The following is a 25,257-nucleotide window of genomic DNA, read 5'->3' as shown; positions in this document are numbered from 1 at the left end:
CTGTGATAGATCTTACCCCACAGGCCAGGGACACAATGTAGAGGTTACTCTAACCACCTTGTACATAAATTCTAATTATATATTTAAGAACTGGGGAAATTATCACTGCTTGGATCCAAAGACATGGTTGGTCCACAGTGAGCCAGAATTTAGCAAAAATTTGTAACATGACTCCTGAAGACATCCCAAATCTAACAAGGGGCCATTAGGACATTTTAGCCCTTGAGTATCTGTGTCATCTCTTACATAGTGTCTAATATTGATTAAAATATCTACTTATTTCTCTTGTACTGTATATATAACCATGTGTATGCCTGTGTATATACCCAAATATATACAAATATGGATAGGGATCATACAAAGATCCCCTTTAGGACCATTTTACACACTTTTCAAGATGTTTCAAGATGTCCTTTCTACTATGGACCCAGCCACCCGTTCAGTCAGCGGGGTTCTGGATTTGTAAATTAGCTCCTCTGGGAACTGAGCAGAGGGTCATGGTTTTTCTATTGGGGCAGCAATTCTCAGCCTGTTGTTTCCTCATTCTTACTTAAAATAAAAGTAAATGTTAAATAGCATCATTGTTGGCTGCCCACCTATTTGACCTCTGAGGATGCCATGCATTATTAATCATCACCACAGCTCTTTGTGGGCAAATCCCCTTGCTTGCTCCAATAGTCTTATTGATCATATGGTAATTGTGGGCCCTGGATTTTGTCAGTTAAGCCCTGACCCCTGGCATCTTTTACTTAGGGTACCCTTACTTATTATCTACTCCTATTACTGCCTCTCCTCTTGTTAGCCCTGGTCTGAACCTCTTAGTGAAGCTGATGCCCCCTCTCATTGGCATATTCCTTCTCTAGTGGCCTTGGTGAATGGTGTCCCATGGAACATAATCTACTGGTAATTCTTTTGGCCTTACATAGTGTACCCATTCTAACACATTCCCTCTATTGGCTTCTTTATTCCTTTCTCTTCCATCTGCTTGGGCACTCAGGCATTTCCATTACACTTTCAACTGGCCATTGCTTTTTCTAGACTTCCAGGAATCACTCCAGCAGCAAGGTTTCCCCATGCCATCCTCACGAGTCCTCAGTAGGGCATTATATCTCCTGTGGTCCTGAGAATATGCACCAAAATTCATGAATTCTTGGTATCCAGTCTTACCTGCCACCCTTTTTTTTTTTTTTTAAAGATTTTATTTATTTATTTGACAGAGAGACAGGCAGCGAGAGAGGGAACACAAGCAGGGGGAGCGGGAGAGGAAGAAGCAGGCTCCCAGCAGAGGAGCCTGATGTGGGGCTCGATCCCAGAATGCCAGGATCACGCCCTGAACTGAAGGCAGACGCTTAACGACGGAGCCACCCCGGCGCCCGTACCTGCCACCCTTCTTGATCAAACACCACCAAAATCCAATTCCTGTCATACTCCCCTGGTTCCTGCCAGTGCATTCTAGCTTATTCTTACAGCTCTTTCAAGTGTATAGTATCTTCCCTTTCTTATGAGGCCAGGATGTATTATGCTGTCATTAAATCCTAGTTATGGGGTGCCTGGGTGGCTCAGTTGGTTAAGCATCCAACTTGATTTCTGCTCAGGTCATGATGTTAGGGCCGTGAGATCAGGCCTGCTTTACTCTCTGTGCTTGGTGTGGAGTCTGTTTGTCCCTCTCCCTCTGCTCCTCCCCCTACTCGTTTGCATTCTCTGTCTCTGTCTCTCTCTCTCTCTGTCAAATAAATAAATACATAAAATCTTAAAAAAAATAAACCCTACTGATCAGTCTGGCAAGCAGGAGAGGAGGTGGTGGCAGCTCATTAGGAGCATGTCTGTTGTCTCTATTACTAGGGAAGGAAGTTGTAGAACCAACGGAAGCATACTCAGAAGCACTCTTCTTGATATTCCATTCTAAATATTCCTATCCCATATTTAAGGGCTAGTTTTTCCCAACCATGGCCCTTGTCTGTGCATGAGAGAACCGCTCTGGCTGAGTCTTTGAAAACCTAGGGCTCTGCAACTCTAACAATTAGATCATCAGCCTGGTGCTCATCCATATTGGCTTTTCCAATGTCAAAGATAAGGGCCTTAGTTAACGCTACAAAAGGGACTCTTTAGCTTTTATATTTAGTTACTAATGTTTATTACTGCCCGTAGTCTCTCATTATCACACTGCAGGTATTAGTACAACGTAACAGTAATCAGCCAACCCAGTCTCTTTTGAAGGCAATTTCCCTAGGTCCCCACTGGTGAAAGCTTTAGCAATTGCAGCGTTCTTCCAGGGGCACTGTCCCTGCCCCACTGCCAACACTGATAGTGTTCTTTTAGCCTGCCAGGGAATAAGTGAGCCAGTTCCAAATTCCTTTTTTTTAACCTCATGATTACCCAGACTACAAGTCCTCGGAGAAGCAGACAAGATGGGATTAAACATGCAATAAATGTATTAGGGGAAACTGCAAAGGAAAGAGCAGAGGAGAAGGTTAGAGATCTTTTACACCATAGTGCTGATCTGACCTCTATGAAGCAGAGCAGGAGCAAAGGGAAGTTGAGTGAAAGCCTGAGATTTCAGTGCACTCCTCCAGGAGTTCTGCATCTCCCAAGATCAGGCCTACTTTGCCATGCCTGCCATGCTCAGTCATTGACTAGAGACAGCCCTTGGGAAGTGTGGCATTCACATGAACACAGCGATGGATTTCAGAGTGCAGTGGCTGGGGCCCTTGATTAATTGTGCTCTCTGTAGTCAGTGATCAGTGAGGCAAATTTTAATGGTTGGCATGATAGATTTGTCTGTTGCTTGAAGGTTTGGTAGAACTGCCCTATAAAACCATATGAGGGCAACCCTCTCAGGTCCCCTTCCTCCTTGGGGGCTTTGTACTGTCACTTAGCTATCGCTCAATAAACCTTGCTCTGCTGCCCAATAAATAAATAAATAAATAAATAAATAAATAAACCATATGAATTTGATAAGGCTTTTAAATTTGCTTTCTATGATTTGATTTTTTTGTGGGTAGATTTTTCAATTTCTCATGAAAATTCATTAATATTTACATCTCAGGTTTTCTATTTTTCCATGACATAGGTGACGACTTTCTTTAGGAAATTGTCCATCTTACCTTATTTTTAAAATTTATTGCCATATATTTTCCAATATAAATATTCCAGAATTTCTCTTATATTAGAATTGTGTCTCCTTTTTCTTTGTGAATTTTGCCTCTTTTCCTATTTCATTTTTTTCTTGATAAGCCATGTAAGAGCTTTGACAATATTGGGAGTCCTTTTAAAAGCCAAGTTTCATGGCTTCATTCCATTGTTTTATTGTTTTCTAATTCATTATTTTCTGCTTTTACTTCACTTCTTTTGATTTGCTCTATTATTTTCCAAATTTTTTATTTAAAAATATAAGCAGGCTTATTAATTTCTAGCTATATGGCTCTAATATATGCATTTAGGAGTACCAATTTTTTAAAAAAATTCTGCTTCAGCTGAATTCCATGGAGTTCAATATATAGCATTTTATCATCCTGCAAGTCAAAATATTTTCTAATTCCATTTATGATTTCCACATGAATTATTTAGAAGTCTATTTTTGAATTTCTAAATATGTAGGATTTTTTCAGTGTCTCTTTTTTATTGGCTTTTCTTCAGTCAGTAAAAGATCTTTATGATATTTTGGTATTTGTTGAATTTTTTTCTGTTGTTAAATATATGCTCAACATTTGTAAATGTTCGCCCTACTTGATAAAAATAGAGTTTCTTAGATCATTGAGTTCAGGATTTTATGGATGGCCCATTAGATAAAACTTATTAGTTTTTCCTGCATTTTTTTTTTTGGTGTTCATGTTTCATCTACATATTATTAAGTGAGATTTATTACTGTGTCACTCTATTACTTTTGCATTTGTCAACTTTGTCTTAATATATTTTCATTTTATTATTATGGCTTTAGGTGCAAACAAGTTAGAATTATTAAATTTTTCTTATGAATTATTGCGTTTTTCCTTCAACTTTTTTTATTAAGATAAAACACACATAAAATGTGCCATCTTAACCATTTTTAAGGGAATAGTTCAGTGATATTAAATACATTCATATTATTATGTAACCATCACCACTATCCATGTCCAGAACTTTTTTTTTTAAAGATTTTTAAAATTTATTTATTAGATAGAGACAGCCAGCGAGAGAGGGAACACAAGCAGGGGGAGTAGGAGAGGAAGAAGCAGGCTCACATCAGAGGAGCCTGATATGGGGCTCGATCCCATAATGCCGGGATCACGCCCTGAGCCAAGGCAGACGCTTAACCGCTGTGCCACCCAGGTGCCCCTGTCCAGAACTTTTTATCTTGCAAAACTGAAACTCCATGCCATTAAATAATAATTTCCCATCCCCCTTTCCCCAACCCCTGACAATTGTCATTTAGCCTTCTGTCTCTGTATTTTTGAGTACTCTAGTACATTATGTAAATGGTGTCATATAGTATTTTTCCTTTTGTGACTGACTTATTTCCCTTAGCATAATGTTCTCAAGATTCATTCCTACTGTAACATATAATTGCCCTCCTTTTCAAGGCTGAATAATATTCCAGAATTTCTCTTATATTAGAACTATGTCTCCTTTTTCTTCGTGAATTTTGCCTCTTTTCCTATGCTTTGTAGATTTGTAAATGTAGCAGTTTGGAGGAGGTTCATTTGGGTATTTTCGTATGAATTTTACATAAATGATAATCTGAAATTGATTTTATGGATTATTTCTCAGCCTTCATTTAACTCCTTACATATGGCTATACAACAATGATTTTATTTGGGTGGGGTTGATCCCTTACTAGCTTCAGGGGTGGGCTAAAGACAGTTAGCGCATAGCCTTCAATAGCCAAGTACTAGGTGATGAGTGGGCATGTGTAATGGTATGTAATGTGAGTCCTGGAATTCCTGCATCCATTTTTGTTCCTAAGAGGGAAACAAGCCTGAGGACAGAGCTGATGCACAGCTGAGTATATAGTTCAGAAAATCAGAGAACAATGTAGCTAGGGTGCTGATCCATCCAAACCTGGGCATTATTCTTCCTTTTGACTTTGGGGAGTGTCTTAGTCTGCTTGGGCTGTCATACCACAGACTGAATAGCTTTAATAACAGAAATTTTTAAATCTTACAGTCCTGCAGCCTGGGGAGTCCAAGATTTGAGTGCCAGCATTGTTGGTTTCTCGTGTGAGAATTCTTGATTTGCAGATGGTTGCCTTTTTTGCTGTGTGTTCGTATCATCTTTCCTCAGTGTGTGTACATTGAAAGAGAGTGCAAGCTCTCTGACGTCTCTTTTTATAAGGACACTAATTCTGTTGGCTCAGGGTTCCACCCTCATGACCTCATTTTACCTTAATTACAACCCAAAGTCCCTATTTTCAAATATAATCACATTTGGGGTTAGGGTTTCAACATACAAATTTTGGAGGAACATAATTCATCCGTTGCATTCTGCCTCTGGCCTCTCATAATCATACAAAATGCATTCATTCTATCCCAACAATCTCAAAAGCCTTAACTCATTCCAGCATCAACTCTCATCTGAAGTCTCATCTAAACACCATCTAGATCAGATATGGGTGAGATTTAGAACACAATTCATCCTGAGGCAACATTTTTCTCTACCTGAGAACTGTGAAACCAGACAACTTATACGATTCCAAAATACCATGGCAGTGCAGGAATAAGATAGATATTTCCAATTCATAAGGGAGATAGATATCTGAAGAAGAAGGAGGTAACTGGTCCCAAGCAAGTCTAAAACTTAGCAAGGCAAATTTTGTCAGATCTTAAAGGTTTGAAAACAATCCTTTTTGGTTCAGTGCACTACCTCTAGGTCCCCTGGGGTGGCATCATCACCACAGAGCTCTACAGAGTGTCCCTGCCCTTCTAGCATGGTGAGGTGGCCCTGACCTTGCAGGACTGTGCTGCAGCTTTGTCCCCAAGACACTGGGTAGTGGCATCTTGGTCCCCCAAACCATAGGTAGAACCAGTCTTGTCCTGATGATCTCTGACTTAACTTCAGGGTCACTCCCTTTTCTTAAAGGATAAAGCATGTTCCTAACTGGTCCCATCCTGAAGAATCCAAGAAGCCTGACAGCCTTTTTTCATTTTGTCTTGCTTTCTCTCTCCCCTTTAGTTTAAACTCACAGTGTCTCTGCTGGTATAATCTCATCTCTATTCCTGGTTCTATGGTGATGGCTGATTAAGTCCCTGCATCATACCCCTGATCTCCTCTTTATATATCATTGCTCAGCCACACCCTTCATGTTATCTTCTGAACATGATTTCTCAGCTTTTGCAATATGGATAGGCTGAGAATTTTCCAGACCTCCAGGTTCTGGTTCCTTTTTTTTCTAAAGGATTCCTTCTTCAGTTCATCTCTCCTCTTGCATTTTGCTCTAAGCCGGAATAAGGTCCAAAGCTACATCTTCAATACTTTGCTTAGAAATATTCGCTGCTAAATTTAGTTATATAGCTTGCAAGTTCTACCTTTCACAAAACCCTAGAACACAATCCAGCCAAGTTCTTTGCCATTTTATAACAGAGGTGGCCACAGGGCTCCCGGGTGGCTCAGTTGGTTGAGCGTCTGACTCTTGATTTCGGCTCAGGTCATGATCTCAAGGTCCTGGGATTCAGCCCCACCTGGGGCTCTGCGCTCAGTAGGGAGTCTGCTGGAGATTCTCTCTCTTCCTCTCTCTTCTCTCTCCCTCTCCCTGCCCTGCCCCCCACCCATGTTCATGCGCTTGCACTCTCTCTTTCTCTTAAATAAATAAATCTTTAGAAAAAAATAACAGGGATGGCCTTTCTTCCAGTTTCCATTAACCTGTTTCTCATTTCCATCTGAGACTTCACCAGAATGGTTTTTAACATCCATATGTATATCAGCATTCTGTTTGTGATTGTTTATGCATTATCTAAAAAGATAGAGACTTTCTCTCTAGCCGTTCTTGATTCTTTCTGAGCTCTCACCAGAATTGCCTTTAATATCCCTGTTTCTTCAAACAGTCTCTTCAAAGCAATCTAGGCTTTCTTCAGCTCCTCAGAATTCTCCCCAGGCTCCACCCATTACTCAGTTCCAAAGCTGCTTCCACATTTATAGGTTTTTGTTACAGCAGCACCTATTTCATAGTACTGAAATCTGCCTGTTCATGCTGCCATATCAAAAACAACAGGCTAGTGGCTTAAAGAACAGAAATTCATTATCTCACCATTCTGAAGACTGGAAAATCCAAGATCAGGGTGCTGGCATGGTTAGTTTCTGATGTAGGCTTCCCCTTGGCTTGCAGATGTCCACTTTCTCGCTGTGTGCTCATATGGCCTTTCCTCGTTGTGTGCTCACTGGAAGAAGAGAGAGGGGGAGAGAAAGAGTGAGGGAAGGGGAGAGAGAAAGCAAAGAAAGGAAGGGAGGGATAGAGGGAGGGAAGAAGGAAGGAAGGGAGGGAGGAAGAAAGGGAGGGGGGAGAAAGGAAGGAATGGAAGGACGGAAGGAGGGGGAAGAAGGAAGGGAGGGAGGGAAAAAGGAAGGAAGGAGGAAAAAGAGCTAGAGAGCCCTCTGGGTCTTTTCTTATAGAACACTAATCCTGTTGGATCAGGGTCCCACCCTTATGACCTCATTTAACCTGATTACCTCCTAAGTTATCTATCTCTAAATATAGTCACATTGGATGTTGGGCTTCTGCATAGGAATTTTGGGGGAATATAATTTATTTCATAGCAGGGAGTATGAAATCCATTTAGTCCCAATATTGTTTATACCACTTTGTGATAGATTTCTGTCTCTTGCCTTTGAAATCATTTTAACTGACAATGCATCCTAAGGCATAATTAACTCTTGCTTTAACAATCCTCAAAAAAAGTACCAGTTTATGGCAATGAATGTATTGCTTTTCCACTTTTACCCACTAGGCTTTGTTGATTTTTCATAGTTGCCAACCTAATAGCTGAAACAAATAAATTTTTTTAAAATATGCAGTTTTCATTGCATTCTAAGTTAGCAATTTATTTTGTTAATATTTTAGTTGGTAAGAAAAAAGACATCCCTAAGTGTTGGGAAGGTATTTTTAAAACCCGTGAAATATATTTTCTGGAATAACAATTATTAGGAGGTAAATTACTTTTTAAAATAATATGTTTCTATATTTCAACACAATTCCCTAGTTTATAACATTCTTCAGTGAAATAAAAGATTAATATGCCCAAACCATCTTTTAAAATATGTATTTAAGACTTGAATTTTATGATCAATTAACCTCAAATTGCTATAAAATAGTGACAATATTATCTCTTTTTGCATTTGGCCAACTAGATTACCACAGAGGATATTTCTTTGTCACTAGAAACCTGCAATAACCTTACAATATAACCTTATACCACACTGTGTTACTTTTATTGAATTCTTTTTAATTTTCACTAAATGAGAATACCTAATGAGTTCCATAGTTTTTTGCATTAAGAATCCATTCCATAATGACCATTTTATGAAGGTTAAAATCAAATTATTGAAATATCTCTCCCTAAGTTCCTATGCTTCCTTTTTTTTTTTTAATCCCTGTAGCTCATGTACTTTTTTTAAATATTTCTTTTCTTTTCTGTTTTTTTTCTATTTCCTTTAGGAGGATTTTACTAAAGGGTGTTGAACCTTTCAGATCTTCTGGCATTATTATACAGCAGACTTTATTAAAAAAATGAAAGCCCATTTATTCCTGCATGCCCCCCCACATATCTGTACCAAGGAGCAATACGAGCTATTGTATGCTATGATATAAAAAAATATGAAAGAAAGCAGTGAAACTAGTTTTTCCTCTGACAAAAGTGCCACATAGTGGATTAAAGGATGCTAATGCTGGATGTTGCCTATTAAGACCTTTGACTTAAGAAATATATTAGGGAAAAGCTTATTAAACAGATAAACCCAGAAATCTTAGTCACTTTAGTGAATAAGTTTATTTCTCATTCAACGTCCATTGAGCATAATGGGAACCAGTGGAAAGAACAGGTGGTGTGCAGGGCACTGCTTACCAGGATTTTAGGTAGGGACTGGGATTTTCCAATAGTCCCAAAAGGATGAATTTCAACAATGCTGGGTAAATTTCTCAGGTGTTTTAATTTTTTGCTGTTTAATAAAGCAAGTGTTCTTAATAAACTGGTTTTGTTTTATGTAGATTTTAAAAAAAGAACTATAACTTTTATTTGCAGTTTGGTTTGTTAGAAATCAAAAGCATTTATAAACATTACCTTGATATAAAGGATAAAATTGCCAAATAGGACATCTAATATCAGAAACTATTAATAGATTTTTAAATCAATTAAAGAACCAATTCCATTCATTTAATAAAAGCTTAATGACAACTACTACATGCCAGGAATTGAGATATGTTTTACTGGGTTTTTAATATTTATTGGAGATTATTAAAATTTTATTAGAAGAATATTTTTTAACTGTTTATTGATTTTGCCTATTTGCATCATCATGGTTTCTGTTGACTTTTACTGATAACCTAATATGAATTAACATAGAAAGCATTTGCTGCAAACCTCTAAAGTATATACCTCCTCTCCACAAGAAGGTGAAATTATAAACAAAATTTTATAGTGGCATTCTGCACCATTATAAAGATGACACTTTTTATTTGAGTCCTGAAATTTAGATCACAAAGAATTTAGATTTCTTATGGAGAAATTAAACCAGTCTTCACCATCTTGAACTGAATTGCTATCATGTAACTATTTTGGGGGATATACTGTGAATTACAGATTATTAAATAAAAATGCATTTTGGTGCTTAAGCTGTATTGAATTATTAAATGTAAATGAATTTTGATGTGTGGAGTATTGTCTATTATTGAACATATTCTGAAAGAAACAGTTGGTAAGATTTGTTGGATTCAGCACAGGGATTAAAATTGAATGTGTTTTTACATTTTTTTTAAAGATTTTATTTATTTATTCATTCGACAGAGATAGAGACAGCCAGCGAGAGAGGGAACACAAGCAGGGGGAGTGGGAGAGGAAGAAGCAGGCTCATAGCGGAGGAGCCTGATGTGGGGCTCGATCCCATAACGCCGGGATCATGCCCTGAGCCGAAGGCAGATGCTTAACCGCTGTGCCACCCAGGCGCCCCTGAATGTGTTTTTACATTTTACCTGAAAAGTAGTGGTAAGACAAGTCAGAAGAAAGGGAGGACTTAGAATTTAAGACTTTTGTCACTTTGGGTGACTTACTTAAGTCTCTATGACTCAGCTCTCTTATCTTTGAAATAAGTACATAACGGTATATATGGTATATTATGTGTGATTGTGGTAATTAAATAATGCGGGTAAAACACATAACATAGTGCTTGGTACATATTATTGGATGGATGTTAGTTTTTTAAAATCATTATGAATGTTTTTCATGAGTTCTGTTTAGACACAGTAGATTGGAGGTGATATATCTCTTATGTTAAAATGCTTAAGAATATCGATAGGACTGAAATTCATATAAATGGATCCTTGGTCTTTATCTGAAGTTAATACTAGTTAATTCCTATATACTAGTTATATATATATATATATAATTCCTAATACTAGTTAATTCCTAGTACCATATTGTAACAGTTAAACTTTTAATCTGTGGTATAACAAGGGAAGTGTAACTACAATGGTGATAATTCAGACTGAAACAGGGTTTCAAGCCACAATTGGCATATTGAGTTGGGAAAAATCTTTGTTACCGGCACAGGGCTGGACTTCTGTATTGAAAGGTTCCACCAGCATTCCACTAGATGTCCACCAAATGGTGAAACCAGAATGTCTCCAGGCACTACCAAATATCCCCTGGAGCACAAAACTCTCCTGATTGAGAACCAGTGAACTAGGGGGAATCACATAGGCTTTTTCAAATATATAAAGAAGCTTTAGCATATAGAAGAGGAATTGACTGATTCAGTGTAAATCAAAAGACAGAAGGAAGCAGTATTGATTGATAAAAGTTAGAAAGAGCTTAACAGAAGAACATTGTTATAGATTGAGCTAGCTAAAAATAGAATGCAGAATGCAGTGACTAGTGAGCCAGCAGCTTCTCAGCTTAGATGAGTGATTAGAGACAGGATCACAGAGTAGTGCTGGGCATTTCTTTCTTGGCGGGTGTCTGAATTAAATCTCTTAGATCACCTTTAATGATAAAATGCTCTCATTTGGGTTGGTATAATGATATAGGTTTGGAAATCATTCCAGTTGAAGTTTATAGTTGGGGCCATGAGGATAACTGAGCTCATTTTCTCTGAGAGCCAGAGAAGGTAACAGCATGGTGTGAACTGGGTTTTAGGGAATGTTCATAATTTAAAAGAGGGAACCTGGAGTGCAACCTACCTCATTGACCTTGTAGTAAGTCAGGAAGGATGAAGGGAAACCAAGAAAATAAAGGAATTTCTTTGGGAAAGTAATAAAATTGATAACCCCCCCACAGCAAGTCTTATCAAAAAGAAAAGAGAAAGGACCCAAATAAATAAAGTCACAAATGAGAGAGGAGAAATAACAACCAATATCACAGATACAAACAATTATGAGAGACTATTATAAAAAACTATATGCCAACAAACTGAACAACCTGGAAGAAATGGATTACTTCCTAGAAACATATAAACTACCAAAACTGAAATAGGATGAAGTAGAAAACTTGAACATACCAATAATCAACAAAGAAATTGAATCAGTAATAAAAAAGATCTTTCAACAATCAAAAGTCCAGGGCCAGATGGCTTCATAGGCAAATTCAACCAGACATTTTAAAAACAGTTAATACCGAATCTCCTCAAACTATTCCAAAAAATAGAAAAGGAAGGAAAATTTCCAAATTCATTTTATGAGGCCAGCATTACCCTGATACGAAAACTAGACAAAGACACCACAAAAAGAGAGAACTATAAGCCAATATCTCTGATGAACGTGGGTGCCATAATTCTCAATATAATACTAGCAAACCAAATCTAACAAGTACATTAAAAGAATCATTCACCATGATCAAATGGGATTTACTCCTAGGCTGAAGATGTGGTTCAGTATTCACAAATCAATCAATGTGATACACGACATTAATTAAAGAAAAGATAAGAACCCTATGATCCTTTCAATAGATGCAGAAAAAGCATTTGACTAAGTACAACATCCTTTCATGATAAAAACCCTCAACAAAGTAGGGATAGAGGGAACATTCCTCAACATCATAAAGGCCGTATATGAAACACCCGTAGCTAATATCATCCTCAATGGGGAAAAACTGAGAGCTTTTCCTCTACAGTCAGGAACAAAACAAGGGTGTCCACTCTTACCATTGTTATTTAGTATAGTATTGGAAGTCCTAGCCACAACAATCAGACAACAAAAAGAAATAAGAGGCATCCAAATCGGCAAGGAAGAAGTCAGACTTTGACTGTTTGCAGATGACATGATATTCTATATAGAAAACTCTGAAGATGCCACCAAAAATCTTCTAGAACTGATACACAAATTCAATAAAGTTGTAGGATGCAAAATCAACATACAGAAATCTGTGGCATTTCTATACACCAAAATAAAGCAGCAGAAAGAGAAATCGAGGAATCCATCCCAATTACAATTGTACCAAAACCATAAGATACCTGGGAATAAACCTAACCAAAGAGGTAATAAACCTGTACTCTGAAAAATAGAAAACACTTACAAAAGAAATTGAAGATGACACAAAGAAATGGAAAAACATCCCATGCTCATGGATTGGAAGAACAAATATTGTTAAAGTGTCTATATTACCCAAAGCAATCTACACATTTAATGCAATTCCTATCAAAATACCAAAAGCATTTTTCACAGAGCTACAACAAACAGTCCTAAAATTTGCATGGAATCACAAAAACCCCAAATAGCCAAAGCAACCTTGAAAAAGAAAAGCAAAGCTAGAGGCATCACAATTCCATACTTCAAGTTATATTACAAAGCTGTAGTGTACTGGCACAAAAATAAACACATAGATCAATGAAGCAGAATAGAAAACCCCGAAATGAACCCACAACTATGTGCTTAGTTAATCTTTGACAAAACAGGAAAGAATATCCAAGGTAAAAAGGGTCTCTTTAACAAATTGTGCTGGGAAAACTGGACCACTTTCATACAGAAACACAAAAGTAAATTCAAAATGGATTAAAGACCTAAATGTGAGACAGGAAACCATCAAAATGCTAGAGGACAACACAGGCAGTAACCTCTTTGACACTGGCCATAGCAATTTCTTACTAGATATGTCTCCTGAGGCAAAGGAAACAAAAGTAAAAACAAACTATTGGGATTTCGTCAAAATAAAAAGCTTCTGCACAGTGAAGGAAATAAAAACCTACTGCATAGGAGAAGATATTTGCCAATGACATATCTGATAAAGGGTTAGTATCCAAAATATACAAAGGATCTGATACAACTCAACACCCAAATAACAAATAATCAAATTTAAAAATGGGCAGAAGACGTGAATGGATATTTTTCCAAAGAATATTTAAATGGTGGCTAACAGACACATGAAAAGATGCTCAATAGCATTCATCATCACAGAAATACAAATCAAAATTACAGTGAGATATCACCTCACACCCATCAGATTGCCTAAAATTAACAACACAAAAAGCAACAAATGTTGGTGAGGGTGTGGAGAAGTGAGAACCCTCTTATACTGTTGGTGGGAATGCAAAATGTGCTACAGGCTCTGTGGAAAACAGTATCAGGTTCCTCAGAAAGTTAAAGATAGAGCTACCCTATGAACAAGCAATTCCATTGCTAGGTATTTACCCAAAGAATGCAAAAATACTAATTTGAAGGGATACATGCACAGATGTTTACAGCAACATTACCTACAATAGCGAAATTATGGAACGAGCACAAATGTCCATTGACTGATGAATGGATAAAGAAGATGTGGTATATGTATGTGCATATACATACATACATAATAGAATATTACTTAGCTATAAAAAAGAATGAAATCTTGCCATTTGCAATGATGTGTATGGATCTAGAGAGTATTATGCTAAGGGAAATAACTCAATCAGAGAATGACAAATATCATATGATTTCACTCATATGTAGAATTTAAGAAACAAAACAAATAATCATAGGGGAAAAAAGAGAGGCAAACCAAGAACAGACTCTTAACTATAGAGAACAAACTATGGTGACCAGAGGGAAGGTGGGTGGGGGCGGGGTTGGGTTAAATAGGTGATGGGGATTAAGGAGTGCACTTGCTGTGATGAGCCCCGGGTGTTGTATGTAAGTGTTGAATTAATAAATTGTACACCCGAAACTAGTATTACAGTATATGTTAATTAACTGGAATTTAAATAAAAATTTTAGAAAAGGAAATATTAAGAAAGGGTTCTAAAGAATGGATGGCTAGTATTGTCAATTGAAAAGTGAAAGTCTGTTAATAGAGAAAAGACCAGTTTATTTAATATGTAGAAAGTTACAGTGAGGAAATATCCTCTAAAATGCTGAATATTTTATAAACATTGATCCTTATTGATACTAACAACTTTGTTAGTGTATAAGCCAGATGCCACATTGCGAGGAGTCAAACAGGACTAGGTTATGAGGAAATTGACGTGGAGGTGGCTACATTGATTACTCTTGATAAACTAGAGGGAACAATAGGGTCAATAGAATAGGTTGTAGTTTAATTTTTCAGGAGATATGGGACTTGGGCACTTTTGGAAACCTAAATTAAGATGAAATAAAAAGTTTGCAAATATTAGGGGAGAGATAATTATTAAAAAACAAAAGACAACTTACTGGTTAAGAAGGTTAGGATCACAGGCTTTCTTCTTTTTTTATCTACTTTATTTTGATACTGGGTAATAGATTAGAGAATGAAAATGGAAATAAAACTATTGTGAGATTGTGTGCAAGATCAGAGTCCCAACAGTTGGGGAGGAGAGAGTTTGAGGCTTACAAAGCTGGATTTGAATTTTGACACTACCACTTATTCCCTTTGTGACTATAAGTATTTTATTTTGAACTTTCTGAGCATTGGATTTTTCTTTTTTAAAATAAGAATAATATATTCCATCTGGGAGTGTTCTTCTAAAACCAAACCCAAGCATCAATGTGAATGAAGTATTTAACACAGTATCTGAAATGTGCTCAGCACTCATTGGATAGGTGCTAGAATTGCCATTGTTATCATCATTGAAGGACATTCTAAGATCTTCTCTTCAAGTGAGACAAGGAGAAAAAAGTATATTAAAGAATTAACAAGAGTAGAAAGTGCTAAAATTTGCATACCGTATGAGTGAATCGATTAAAGAATAGAAGGATTATCAATCAAGGATGAAGACCAGGGTTTTTGTAGTGACTAGTGTCTAGTGAATTTGCTCAGCTCTGGGTCTTTTCATAGCATAAGGTTTGACCACAGAGCCAAGGGAGAAAAAACAGTGATACATGGTTGGAACCAATTAATGGGATTCATATGATTCTGTTATTTTGAGATTTGTTAGTCTCAAATCACCACTAACAAAGTATCCTGCATTTTCATAACTTATTGCATATTTTACCTAATATGTATAGACCGTATGTATAAACACTGTAACTGAATTACTTCTTAGTGTAAACATTAGCGTATACCAGGTTTTCTCAACTACAGCATGACTGACATGTTGGACAGTACTAGGAGCTGTTTAGCAGCATCCTTGGCTCTACTCATCTGACGCAAGTTGCACCCCTATCAATATTGTGATAATCACACATGTCTCCAGACATTGCCAAATGTGCCCTGGGGGTGGGGGTGAGTGGGGAGCAAAACTGTCTTCAGTTGAGAACCACTGGAATATTCTCATATCTAAAATAGTTGCTAATACAGATAAAATGAATGAACCGGTGTGCTATTTAAATTTATGAAATTGCCAGTTTTTATGAGTCAAGAGCAATTCTAAATAGATTTCTGTTGCTTTATAAAACCAACAGAGCTGTAAATTTATATTCCTTCTGACAGGGAAAATCTTAAAGATAGACGATACTGTGTAACAAGAATATAAATAATTATTCTACCTGTATACTTCGTTTTTACTTGAGAACATCTTAAACACTGCTAATTTATCCATTTTTGCTTTAATTATTTACCAAGGCAGAGTGGTTAGTTCTATATATTTTTAAATTCTGTACATATTCTTAAATATTTCATTACATACTTCCAGTGTGTTAAGCAAAAATTATTTGTGTTTTATTTTCCAGTTGCTTTTTATCCTTATTGCTGGTAGCTGCAGTGGTATGGAAGATCAAACAAACATGCTGGGCTTCTCGACGGAGAGAGGTATCAGTAATATTACTTAAATCTTTTGTTTAAAGATCTGAGTAAACATGAATCCGTATTGTTTAATTAACATGTGCCCCTCAAGTACAGAGTTTCAAATCAGCTTTACTTACTAAGATTGAACAAGTCGATCTAGAATTTTTAAGCTTTAGAGCAATCTTTAACCACTGTCATTTTAAGTCAGTATCTGTAGAAACATTGGTTAATTGCAATGTTAATAGCAAACAGTTATTTTAAATAGTGTTAGAATTCATATTGAATATGTGTATTAATACTGTTGATTGATTTACAGTCTCCTTAGGTAGTTATAAAAACAATTTATTTTTATAAGTATCTCTTGTAATTTAAAAGAAAATTCTCGTATAAAATTTATTTTTGGTTTTTATCGCCTAGATTTTTTAAAGTAATCAAATCTTTACCATTACATGATTATCTGATAATTCAAGTATGTTTGAAGTGCGACTCAGTTTGATACATTTCTATGTCAGAATTAGTCATTTATGTTCCCTCAAATCCTAAAATTGACAAAAATAGTAGTACTATTGCAGAATAGCTAATGATATAAATATATTAGTTTCATAACTTTGTTCTATTTGCTATTGCATTTCATATATATATATAAATATAATTTTGTGCAACAATATAAAGCAGTAGTATAATTGCTTATTATCTTTTTCTCTACATACAAAATACTATATTTGAAGATTTAAAACTAATCCAGAGTATTCTAAGCTATATGGTTAGTGAATGAGATGAGTTCTTCTTAAATTATTCTTTAGTTTTCAAACATCCATTAAAACTCAGTGCCTGCCTATAATACTTTTGCAAACTTGACAGCCCTCCCCCAGAAATAAATACTTCATCTCGATCATCTCTGTCTCTCTGATTTTTGGTATATGGCCAGGGCACCATCAATGAGAATATACTTGGTATGACCCTATGATAAAAGTAATCCAATTGAAAAGGATCTTATTAAATATAAATACATAAATATTTGGCAAGAAGTGGAATTCTGTATGGAGATAAGCAGTCTTCTACACATGTTAAACCATCTGTTAGATGAAATTATGGATTCAGGAAAGTAAAAACAATCGGTAGCAGGCAATGTGAAGGCCTTCCATAATGGCATAGGCCAAATGACAATTTATGCTTCTAATCATTAGAAAAGAAGTCAAGATCAATCAGGGAGCCTGGGTTCTGACCTCATTATGACTAACACTGTTTAAATACCTGATTTCTAACGTTTATAAAATGCAACTATATAAATATAGCATCATGAAAAGATCAGTATATGACTCTGTCATTAACTAGTTTCTGAAAATGGGTAAGTATCCTAATTGAATTTCCTTTCCTCTAAAGAGAAGGGATTGTATTTTATAACTAATTCCTTAGGCTCTAGGAATATTTACATGTAATAATTAAAGTTTAGAAATAGTATTAAATATTTGACAAAACTAATGGGAATAGTTCATTTACCTACAAAACTTTCACACTTCTCAAGATGAGAAATTGCTTTTGGTTAGGATTATATCAATTAAAAGAAATGATGTGTTTTTTTGCATATTAGAAGTTCTGGCGAGCTGATATTAAACTTTCATTTTTAAAATACAGATTTAATTTCTCTTTTTTATTGGAAGTCAAAATCTTTCAAAATATGTGTTGCACATGGACAGAACAAGGGAGAAATAGGAAGGGAGAACTAGATTAGAACCACTGGGCCATTACTAATCTGTGCTCCTAAATATTACCACGTCTTCTTGATATTCCCTCGATTTAATGCCCCTCTTTCTAGAGCTCATCTAGGTAGTGAGTCTTATAATAATGATTGAATTTAATTTGCTTCCTCTACTGAAGTACAAAATTTATCTTGTTGAGAGGTCGTGTGATGTTTATAATATCATGTTAAAAATATTGTGAGGTGTTTTCTCAAATATAATTTTATTAATCTTTTGAATACAGAATTCTAAATGTCTTGGAAACCATTCATATGTTGATGGCCAAGTGAAGATGCCATTTTGATGACTGACAGATCTGTTATTAGAATAATTTTATATTATTAAAAGATTGTCATTTTGGTCTTAAAGGCCTAAAGACTTTTAACTACACTAGTTGTAGCTAATATAATAACCCCATATATAGACTTTATTTAGATGGAGGTAAAAATGTGTTTTTATTTGATCCTCTCTTTATTTAGTTTTAACTATTAGGTTAACACAAATATTCCCTAAAGGGAAAGATCCCAGTATGTATTCTTTATGTGATATGTCACATTCTCTAACATTAAGACATCAAGTATTGTAAGCCTCAGAGGACCCATATGATTAGTACAATGGCAATTTATTTGTAATAGTAAATGAAAATTATTTAAAGGATTCTCCCTTCTTAATATTTCTGTGATTTTATTAGAGGAATTGTACTATTTGCTTTTTTAAATATTAGGACTGGTTTAAAATGAAAAAAAAACCACCTTGTATTTCTAAAATATATTGTTTAATTCAGCCAGGCATGTTGCTTTTTAAAAAAGAAACTATTTTAAGCTTTGGTTTCCATAAACACATCTATACTGTTTTTGTGGTATAACTTTAGTAACAGAAGCCTATTATTGATGTAACACTTTTTGAATAACACTGCTGACAATTCAGGGGCTCTTAAAAACACAAAAATACAACTACAAAGGACTTTCATTTTAATATACCTCTTCATATAGGAACTTCACATTCATTTCTCTGATAACCCTATTAAGAATATGAACATTTTATTGTTGATGGAATGTTGTGCCAATGAACAGAAACAATAAGTGGATATTGATCAGTGGAAATATTTTAATACACTAGAAGGATAAGTTCATATTTTTAATAGTTTGTGCTTATTATAGAGGTATTAAAACATTTAATTTCAATGTTACATTCAATTTTAGATAAATAGTCATTACATTATAAAAATATTTGTTAGCAGCAAGTATAAGTTAAAAGTAGTCTCTTGAAATATTGTCATGCTTAATAATCTTCATTTTTAAACTGAAATGTGAGTTTTTAGTAAGTATCATAAGATGGGTTTGTCCATCAAAATATTATAATTACTGCTTGCATTGAAGATATTTAATCTTATATTTGACTAAGGTGAGTGAAAATATCCTGCATATCTTAATAGTTACAAGAATTTATTTATTTATTTTTTTGCTTGAAAACATTTTTTCCCACATTTTGAGTAGTTAAATTATACTTTTCCTCAGTTAAAATCTAATTGCAGGGGTGCCTTGGTGACTCAGTTGGTTAAGCCCCACTTGATTTTGGCTCAGGGTCCAACTCTTGATTTTGGCTCAGGTCATGATCTCAGAGTCCTGGGTTGGAGCCTGTGTGGGGATCTGTGGTCAACAGGGCGTCTATTTGTCTCCCTCTTTCTGCCTCCCCCCCCAACTTGCCCATGTACAGTGTGCACACGTACTCACGCTCTCTTTCTAAAATAAATAAATAAATCTTTTTAAAAAGTCTAACTACAAAATCCATAGAATAATAGCTCCCATAGGCAAATGTGAGGTTATTTATTTTTTTTAAGAAAAAAATTATTTATTTATATATTTGAGAGAATGAGCACGTTGGGGGCAGGGCAGGACAGGCCAAGGCAGAGAGAATCTCAAGCACACTCCACCCTAAGCGCCAAGCTGCGGTGGGGCTCCACCCAGGACTCAACCTCATGATCCTGATGTCATGACCTGAGCCAAAACTAAGAGTCAGTGGCTTAACCGACTGAGCCACACAGGGCCCCTAAGGTTATTTCTAATCAACTTCATGTTACTACGGGTTGTGTGTTTGAATGCTTATTACATTTCCTATCTCAGCAACTTTCCTTATTTAATTCTCTTAAACTTACAGTCTTTAAAAGTTTAAAAAATATATTAATATGGAGCTTTACCACATTATTTGCTTATCTTTGATAATCAGGTATGCTTTTCTAATGCTAAAACATCAATAGAAACAACATTGCCTGGGATAAGACAACGTCCACTGAGCGACTGACCTTGTGTTTATGATGTGTTACTTTCTTGCCCATTTCATAATCATACTGCATAAAACCTAGATTTGAATTTAGCATTATCAACCTGAAATTTGAGTTAAAAATACACTAAAACCCAGAGATAGGACTCTAGTAGCTCTGAGTAGCAAACTACTTCTCTAGAGGCAAATACATTGTCTTTCTATCTATATCTAATTTTTGTATGGGTACAAAAATAGAAGAAGTAATAATATCATTAAGTTATACTTTCTGAGGTCATGTCATGGGTGATTAATTAATGCTAGAATATTCTCTGAGATGCTAAATTTGTGGTAAATGGGTTCTTAGTATTAATGCAATGTCATGGTGCTTAAAAAATAAGTTGCTCTACCTTCTTAGACACCCAAGTTATTTAGAGAAAGAGGAGTGAGCACAGTGAAGAGAATAATGAGAAAATGTTGTTTTGGGTGGAGAAATTAAACTTAATTAATTATATACTGTATGCAACTTCTTATAGAATTTCTTAGTACTTTAAGAATCTATTTTATATAATGTTTAAACATTTTAATATCTAGATAAAGATTTCCATAAAACAATTCTTTTGTCAAAATAAGATTTTTTTAAACCATAAATAATGCACTCAAATAAATCTGTCTCTGCATTTAATGGCCTTAGTGTTAATTTATTTTTTTCTTATCAATTTCAAAATGTAATGATTCCCTTGCTTTAATTTTTTTCACTTTATCCTGTAAAACTAGAAATTACAGATGTTTAGCATGCCTATTTATATTATCATAGTTTTAAAAATTAGCCTAAGTCTATTTAAAAATATCTTGAATTGAGAAGTCAGATACGGGGGATATGATCTGAAAGTTAACTGATTCTTGCCTTCTATACCTGTTGCCAAAATCTTATTGTACATATAGTGCTTCCATTTTGTTCAGTTCAGCAAAGATGTGTTAATCTCTTATAATATTCCAGACAGACTGATAAATACTGCAGATACAAAGAAAAAGACACAAATCCTTTTTTGGGGGGGAGGGGGAAAATTTGTAGCTTTAGCAATATCAGTAAGGTACACACACATACATGTACACAATCTTTAAGGGACACTTAGGTTTACTTTGTTGTGGTGTCATCCATTGGGGGAGATATAGTATATTAAAAAGTTTTCTGGAAGTTGGATTATGGAAATAAATATAAACTGTTATGTAACTATACATAGAGTTAATTTCTAAAAAAATAAGATAAAAACTTTTAACATTTATACATTATACATTATTATAACTATACATTTATTAATACAATTATAAAAATTACATATTTATTTATTATGTGTTATTATCTTTAATATAGACCCAATTGTGTATATAGATTAAGAAATGGCCAGGAATATTGAATTTCTGTCAATAAATTTTAATCTGATTCAAAATAAAATGTTATATATTTGATACACACACACAAGTGTATCTCCTTATATATGTCTCCAATGTGTTTGTGTTTTTATACTAAAAAGAATTCACTGTTCTTCTAAAATTCAAATTTAACTGAACATCCTGTATTTTTATTTGCTCTATCTGGCGACCCTATTTCCAATACAAATGGAAACAAAAGTAGAAAATAGAAAATGTTTGCTTTGCGTATTAGTCATCAAAATTAAAAGAAAACCTCTTTGACTTAACAACTAGATTTATAGGAATATATACTAAAAATATAAGCCTGCCTACTTTTTCAAAATATATTCATACAAAGATAATTATAGAGGATTTTTTTGTATATCAATAAGTTTATGTCATTCAAAAAGAAGCTTCTTAAAATAATTCTATTTTCCTATAATGGAATATTATGTAGCTGAAAGCTAAGAATAAGGTAGACAGGTATGTGTAAAATGAAACATTATTTCTTCATTCAACAAATATTTAGTGAACAATTAGTATTGTTCTAAGCACATTTTTAGAGGAATTAGCAGCAAACAAACAGGAATCACAGTTCTCGAAAACTACAGGTCTTAAAAATATGGCATTAACTGGGAGATGCTGATATAGTATTATAATATTTCTATTTGTGTAAATCACATACACAAACACACACATGCATTGTATTCATGGATATTTTGAGAGAATTGCCAAGATTATCTCTGGATTGTGGGATTGGTATTTGGTAAAAAAGAATGATTATATTATTTTATAATTGTAGCACAACCAAATAACTAAATTTCAGGAAAGCAGAGGGCACAATCTAACATTTTGGAGTTCGGCATTTAACAAAGATAGTATTTCATCCTCACTCTAGAAGATATATATTATTTCCCTTTTAGCTATATAAGGAATTTGAGGGGAGTTGTGTGCAATGATCAAATCTCATAAGTAGTAAACGAAAGAGCAATGATTTTTAATTAAGTCTGTCAGATTCCAAAACTCAAGCTCTCTGCACCATACAAAGAACATTAAAGATAGCCTGAGTTCAAACAGACTTGATTTACTGCTTATAGTCATAATTGACCCCTTATAATACAACCTGTGAATCTGTTTGTTATAGGGGGAATATACTGTATTTCATCTAATACGATAACTCAATCATTATTTGATGTACCACTTAGAAGGAAAATACAGTGATAATTAAACTATCCCATAGTACTCTTACCACTAAGAATATTTATTTTGTACTTACTGAAACGGCTCTTATAGACTTACTTAGAGATTTTATTATATATCATTCACATAATATATATTGAAAGTAGAAGCAAAATAAATTGGTATGGTATTGCTAAAGCTTATTCACATTCGTAGTCCAATTTTTTATAAATCACTTTTTGATTCAAGTAAAAATATTTTGTTTCATATGGTATCATTGACTAGGATAATCAAATTTGTGTCTGTGCAGGGCATGACAAATATATCATAAATGCCCTCTGGGCCAGTGGTTGTGTGATTTCACTGATTATAAGACACATCAGGTTTTAGAGATATTAAGATGGGAAAACAAGGGGTGCTTGGGGGGCTCAGTCATTAAGTGTCTGCCTTTGACTCAGGTTATGATCCTGTAGTCCCAGGATCGAGCCCCACATCAGGCTCCCCGCTCAGCGGGAAGCCTGCTTCTCCCTCTCCCACTCCCCCTGCTTGTGTTTCCTGTTTCACTGTCTCTCTCTCTGTCAAATAAATAAATAAAATTAAAAAAAAAAAAAAAGGATGGTAAAACAAAATGTATCCTAGAATCAAAATATGGTAGGGCCTACTTTATAAGTTTTTTAGTACTAAGTGAGGTAATGCACACTAAGTGCTCACCTCTCTGCCTTTTCCTTACCAGACTTCAACAAATGTTAGCAGTTATTGTTATTGATATGTAATATAAATAATAATTAACATTATATTTGTATATCTTGGATTTTTCTCTTCCATGTATACTCTAACACAATTGTTCTTAATTCAGTAGGTCCTTTAGAATCACCTGTTGATCTTAAAATAATTATATATCCTTGAGCGCCACTCTACTGTTCCACCCCCACCAGACCTATAAATCAGAATTCTGTGAGGCTCAGCTTTATGAGTCTATTTTTAAAGCCCACAATCGATTCTAATATGCACCATTGGCATTGAAACTCTACTTTGGAGTTTACTCTTAGATAGAAGGAAAACCATTGAAGGGTTTTCAACAGAGGAGGTAAGTGATTTGGGTTAAAAAAAGATATGATTTTAAACTGATAATTCTGCTGCTGTGTTGGGACTAGACTAAGACAACTGTGGACATAGGGAGACTATTCAGGAGGTTACTATTCTACTTGGTGAGAGACAATGATTACTTAAATCAAGAGATGACAGTGGCTATGGCAAGAAGTGATCAGATTATGGATATGTTTTGGAGATAACACAACTGGATGGATGGGAAGGTGTGAGAAAGTATTAAATCAATCATGACTTCAAAAGAGTATAAACTAAGCATGACTTGAAGGTTTTGCCTGAACAACTATAAAGATAAAATCACCATCAACTGAAATGGAGTTGATTGCAAGTAAAATTGGCTTGGGGAAAGGAATTCAATTTTTACATGTTAAGTTTGAGGTATTTATTGGACATCCAATTAGATAAGTCAGAGAAGCAGGAGTTGGCTCTGGCATAAGGAAAAAGATCTGAGCAGGAGAGATAAATTTGGGAGTCTCAGTATATCAGTGGTATTTAAAGGCATGGATTTGGTGATATCACCAAAAGAGGAGGATTAGCCCTAAGACATTCATACTTAATGTAATGGGTTGAATATGTCCCCTTCCAAATCCATAAATTGAGGCCCTAAACCCCAATGTTATGGTATCTGGAACTGAGACCTTTAGGAGGTCTTTATGCCTATGTGATATTAATATTCTCATGATGAATTAGTGCCCTTTACAAAGAGGAACAGAGGAAGAGTGCTTTCTCTCCGACAGTACACAAAGAAGAGGTCATGTGAGCACGCAATGAGGTGGAAGCTATCTGAAAGCCGGGAAGATGGCCCTTTCCAACAACCAAATGTGCCAGCACCTTGATCTTGGACTTCCTAGCCTTTAAAACAGTGAGAAATAAATGTCTCCTGTTTAAGACATTCAGTTTATGGTATTATAGCAGCCTGAGCTGACTAAGACATTCAAGATACCAGAGAGAAGACAAAATCAGCAAAGAATACTATGAAGTTCGAGAAAAGCTAAGTGAATGTGGGCTCCTGGAAGCTGAGGAAACACTGTAGATGAGAAGAGAGTTTTCAACTGTCTCAGAGGCTGCTGATGGGCAAAGTAAAATTATAACTGAAAATTGATCATTGGATTTAACCATTTGGAAGTCATTTGTGACCCTGGCAAGAGCAATTTTAATGGATCAATAACTATGAAAGCTCATTTGAAGTGTGATTTAAAGAGAACAGGAGGTGCTGACTTTTAGAGTAGCAGTAAGAGGAGCTCCAAAGACTTAAAATCATAGCTGACAAA

The 25,257-nt window shown here is 35.1% G+C and overlaps 1 protein-coding gene across 4 annotated transcripts in view; it reads left to right on the top strand.

The window, feature by feature from the left end:
• ATRNL1 (attractin like 1) overlaps positions 1 to 25,257 on the top strand; it is a 747,087-nt gene that overhangs the window by 341,121 nt on the left and 380,709 nt on the right. For all 4 annotated transcript variants that reach the window (XM_045803217.2, XM_045803216.2, XM_087862669.1 and 1 more), the window contains one exon: positions 16,235 to 16,313. In XM_045803217.2, coding sequence (XP_045659173.2) covers positions 16,235 to 16,313 — 79 coding nt within the window. The remainder of the gene's footprint in view (positions 1 to 16,234; positions 16,314 to 25,257) is intronic.

This window comes from Ursus americanus, chromosome 6 (genome assembly GCF_024610735.1).
Source record: "Ursus americanus isolate L20-20 chromosome 6, mUrsAme1.1.p, whole genome shotgun sequence".
Lineage (NCBI taxonomy): Eukaryota > Metazoa > Chordata > Mammalia > Carnivora > Ursidae > Ursus > Ursus americanus.
The sequence above is the reverse complement of the archived record's forward strand: the minus strand, read 5'-3'. Positions and strand labels throughout refer to the sequence as shown.